This window comes from Phalaenopsis equestris, unplaced genomic scaffold (genome assembly GCF_001263595.1).
Source record: "Phalaenopsis equestris unplaced genomic scaffold, ASM126359v1 Scaffold000002, whole genome shotgun sequence".
Lineage (NCBI taxonomy): Eukaryota > Viridiplantae > Streptophyta > Magnoliopsida > Asparagales > Orchidaceae > Phalaenopsis > Phalaenopsis equestris.
The window spans coordinates 10,827,532-10,831,013 of record NW_018164444.1 but is presented as its reverse complement, the minus strand read 5'-3'; the positions used below and the strand labels follow the sequence as shown (position 1 = coordinate 10,831,013).

Sequence of the window (3,482 nt, the reverse complement as noted above, 5' to 3'; positions counted from 1 at the left end):
CTATTCGGGATAGTTTGCATGGGAGGAGGCAGGAAAGGAACCGATAGGGAGAGCCTACTTGAAAAAGAAGAATTCTGCAACTTTACAATACATGGAAAAATGTTGGCAAACACTTACAAGCTTTCTATACTTCATAAAAATAAGATGTCGGTGCATAAATTGAGAACATGGGGAGTTATTGGAAAGTTAAGCAAGCGTTTTTTCCTTGTAATTGTCTGTTTTACATGATAAATGATTTATCATTAAAATACCCTACAAGACATCAGTTTATATGATAAAAATATAATATAAATATTACATAAATATTTAAATTATCTAACTATACATTATATCCTATTAAATATTTTAATTGTTGCTTAACTTTCAAATATATCTTCCGTGTTATAAATTCATCCACTGAAACACAATTTTCGCAAAATATTGATAAAATTAGAAACCTTCTGTGGCAGGTCCTTAACCAGTTAACCATATATTACAGAGTTGCAGAACTCATCTTCCACGACTGCTCTGTAGACATCAGTCACCTTATCTCCTTCTTCCCTGAATTACTAACTTCAACCTCTCCCCAACAGCAACAAGAACTAAAGACTCTATAACTATGGCAGGTGCCACCAAACCTTACCAAAAAACAAAGATGAACCTCACAACTCTCACCCTCATCGCCATGCTCTGCACCGCCTCCTACCTCACCGGAATATGGCAAAATAGCAGCCATACCTCCTCCACCATCGAAAATCCCACCCCCTTCTCCAAACTGAAATCCACCCATCTCGACTTCACCGCCCACCACGCCGCCAAAAACTCCGCCGCACTCTCCCGGCCGAATCAATACTTCCCACCATGCTCCGCCAACTTGTCGGAATACACGCCTTGCGAAGATGTGCAGCGTTCGCTCAAGTTCGAACGCGACCGTCTCATTTACAGGGAACGTCATTGCCCCCAAAAAGGTGAGATTTTGAAGTGTTTGATTCCAGCACCGAAGGGATACAAAACACCATTTCCATGGCCGATGAGTAGAGAACTTGCTTGGTTTGCGAACGTTCCGCATAAGGAACTTACTGTCGAGAAAGCGGTGCAGAACTGGATACGTGTCGAGGGAGACAAGTTCCGGTTCCCTGGTGGTGGAACCATGTTCCCGAATGGCGCCGATGCTTATATTAATGAAATTGAACAGCTTATTCCGCTTAGCGATGGGTCTATTCGGACTGCCATTGATACCGGATGCGGTGTAAGTTGCTTTCCCTGTTTCTTTCTTGGGATTAAAAATTGGATTTTTATTTTTAAATTGATTCGCTGGTATAGGTAGCGAGCTGGGGAGCTTTTCTTTTATCGAGAAATATCATAGCCGCATCGTTCGCGCCAAGGGATTCACACGAGGCGCAGGTGCAGTTCGCTCTTGAACGTGGAGTGCCGGCGTTGATCGGCGTTATGGCTTCAAATCGTCTTCCTTACCCCTCCCGAGCCTTCGACATGGCGCACTGCTCGCGCTGCCTTATCCCCTGGCATCAATATGGTAAAAATTGCCTTTTTTTTTTGGTTACTCTGATTCCCGAGTTTGTAGAATTGGTGGGTACTGAACTAATTGATTATGCAATTGAACAGACGGGCTTTATCTGATAGAAATCGACAGAATTCTCCGACCAGGTGGGTACTGGATTCTATCTGGTCCGCCGATCAACAGGAAGAGGCATTGGAAGGGATGGCAAAGAACAGAGGAAGATCTGAACGAAGAGCAGAACGCCATTGAATCTGTGGCTCTTAGTCTTTGCTGGGAGAAGATAGAGGAGAAAAACGACATCGCTATCTGGCAAAAGCCCAACAACCATATCCTATGCAAAGTCAATCGCAAGCTTATCAAAACTCCACCTTTTTGCTCTTCATTCAATCCAGACATCGCTTGGTACAGAAAGATGGAACCTTGCATCACTCCTCTTCCAGATGTCACCGGAACCAATGAAATCGCAGGCGGCAAGCTCAAGAAATGGCCTGAGAGGCTCACGGCGGTGCCACCGAGGATTGAAAGCGGCAGCATTAATGGCGTTACCGCCGATATGTTCCTGCAGGACACTGAGCTATGGAGAAAGAGGATCCGTTATTATAAATCGATAATTCCGCAGCTTGGACAACAGGGGAGATATCGCAACCTGCTCGACATGAACGCCAAGCTCGGTGGCTTTGCGGCTGCGCTTATTGAAGATCCACTCTGGGTGATGAATGTAATTCCGACGGCGGGGAACGCCGACGCTCTAGGGGTCGTTTATGAGCGGGGATTGATCGGAACATACCAAGACTGGTTAGGATTTGTCATCAAGCACGAATTTGTTCGTATAAAATGGATAATTCGACCAAAACTAAAATCTTTATTTTATTTGTTGTTGCAGGTGCGAGGCAATGTCAACGTATCCAAGGACATACGATCTCCTCCATGCTGATTCTTTGTTTACAATCTATGAAGATAGGTGATTCAGAAATGATTAATCCAAACATTTTTTTACAGATATATGCTAATGCAAATGAAGCTGAAAGAAAAAAAAATGAATTTTGCTGGAAAACTTATTTTATTTGCTTTAATACTATTCTGATTTTGAATAATATGGAACAAAAATGCTGATCTCACAAAATATAACCTGAGTGTGGTAATATATGTGTAAAATAAAAATAAAATTTTGCAAATGAAAACTATAATTGAGATGATGTGGGGGTTGTGTTGTGTCAGGTGCGAGATGGAGAATATACTGCTGGAGATGGATAGGATACTGAGGCCTGAGGGAACAGTGATCATAAGAGATGACGTGGACATTGTGGTTAAGATAAAGAGCATTGCAGATGGGATGAGATGGAAGAGTGAGATAGTGGACCATGAAGATGGTCCCTTTCTGAGGGAGAAGCTTCTATTAGCAGTAAAGACGTACTGGACCGCGGAGGAGCAGAGCCATGAAGAATCTTCCTAGAAGGAAGAAAATTGACCAGAATAAAAAAAAGTGTAGAATAGGCTGTTTTTTGTTTTATTTTATTGTTTATTTTAATTTATTTGATATTATTCAGCTTATATGGTCTTGATTTGGTTTATTTGGCGTCATTTTAGGTTTGGGTCTGCTGTGCCCTGAAAGAGTTATATAAATCACTACACAAAAAAGAATAAAGAAAAAAGAAAAAATTCAAACTATAAAAAATATAACACTAAGGCTCCGTTTGGGCAGCTTATTTAGTGCGGTGACGATTTGAAAACGCACTTAGCCTGTTTTAGTGAACTGCGTTTTGGGAGCTTATGCATTTTTAAAATGCTGAAAACAGCATTTTCACACCGCACCTATCTAGGTGCGGTGACAACTTTCTGGCTGAGGTCTGATTTTTTTCAAAAAAATAAAAATTTCTAATGACCACCACGTCTAGCTTATCAATAGATTATTTTTAATCAACTTATCAGCAGATTATTTAATAAGCTGCAGCTGCCCTAAACAGACCCTAAGTTGATGTAGCTG

The 3,482-nt window shown here is 41.5% G+C and overlaps 1 protein-coding gene across 1 annotated transcript; it reads left to right on the top strand.

Moving 5' to 3' along the window:
* The first annotated feature begins 505 nt into the window (after positions 1-505).
* Positions 506-2,951, top strand: LOC110028546 (probable methyltransferase PMT16). Its single transcript, XM_020730477.1, has 5 exons — positions 506-1,228; positions 1,303-1,513; positions 1,603-2,293; positions 2,382-2,459; positions 2,717-2,951. The coding sequence occupies exons 1-5, from the start codon at positions 599-601 to the stop codon at positions 2,949-2,951; spliced, it is 1,845 nt and encodes a 614-aa protein (XP_020586136.1). The 5' UTR covers positions 506-598.
* Positions 2,952-3,482: the final 531 nt, after the last annotated feature.

Bases quoted from the DNA above. Each gene is read 5' to 3' on its own strand.
- LOC110028546 (XM_020730477.1), top strand. From the start codon at position 599: ATGGCAGGTGCCACCAAACCTTACCAAAAAACAAAGATGAACCTCACA. The intron at 1,229-1,302 runs GTAAGTTGCTTT...TCGCTGGTATAG, and splicing joins CCATTGATACCGGATGCGGT to GTAGCGAGCTGGGGAGCTTT. The intron at 2,294-2,381 runs GTTAGGATTTGT...TTGTTGTTGCAG, and splicing joins ATCGGAACATACCAAGACTG to GTGCGAGGCAATGTCAACGT.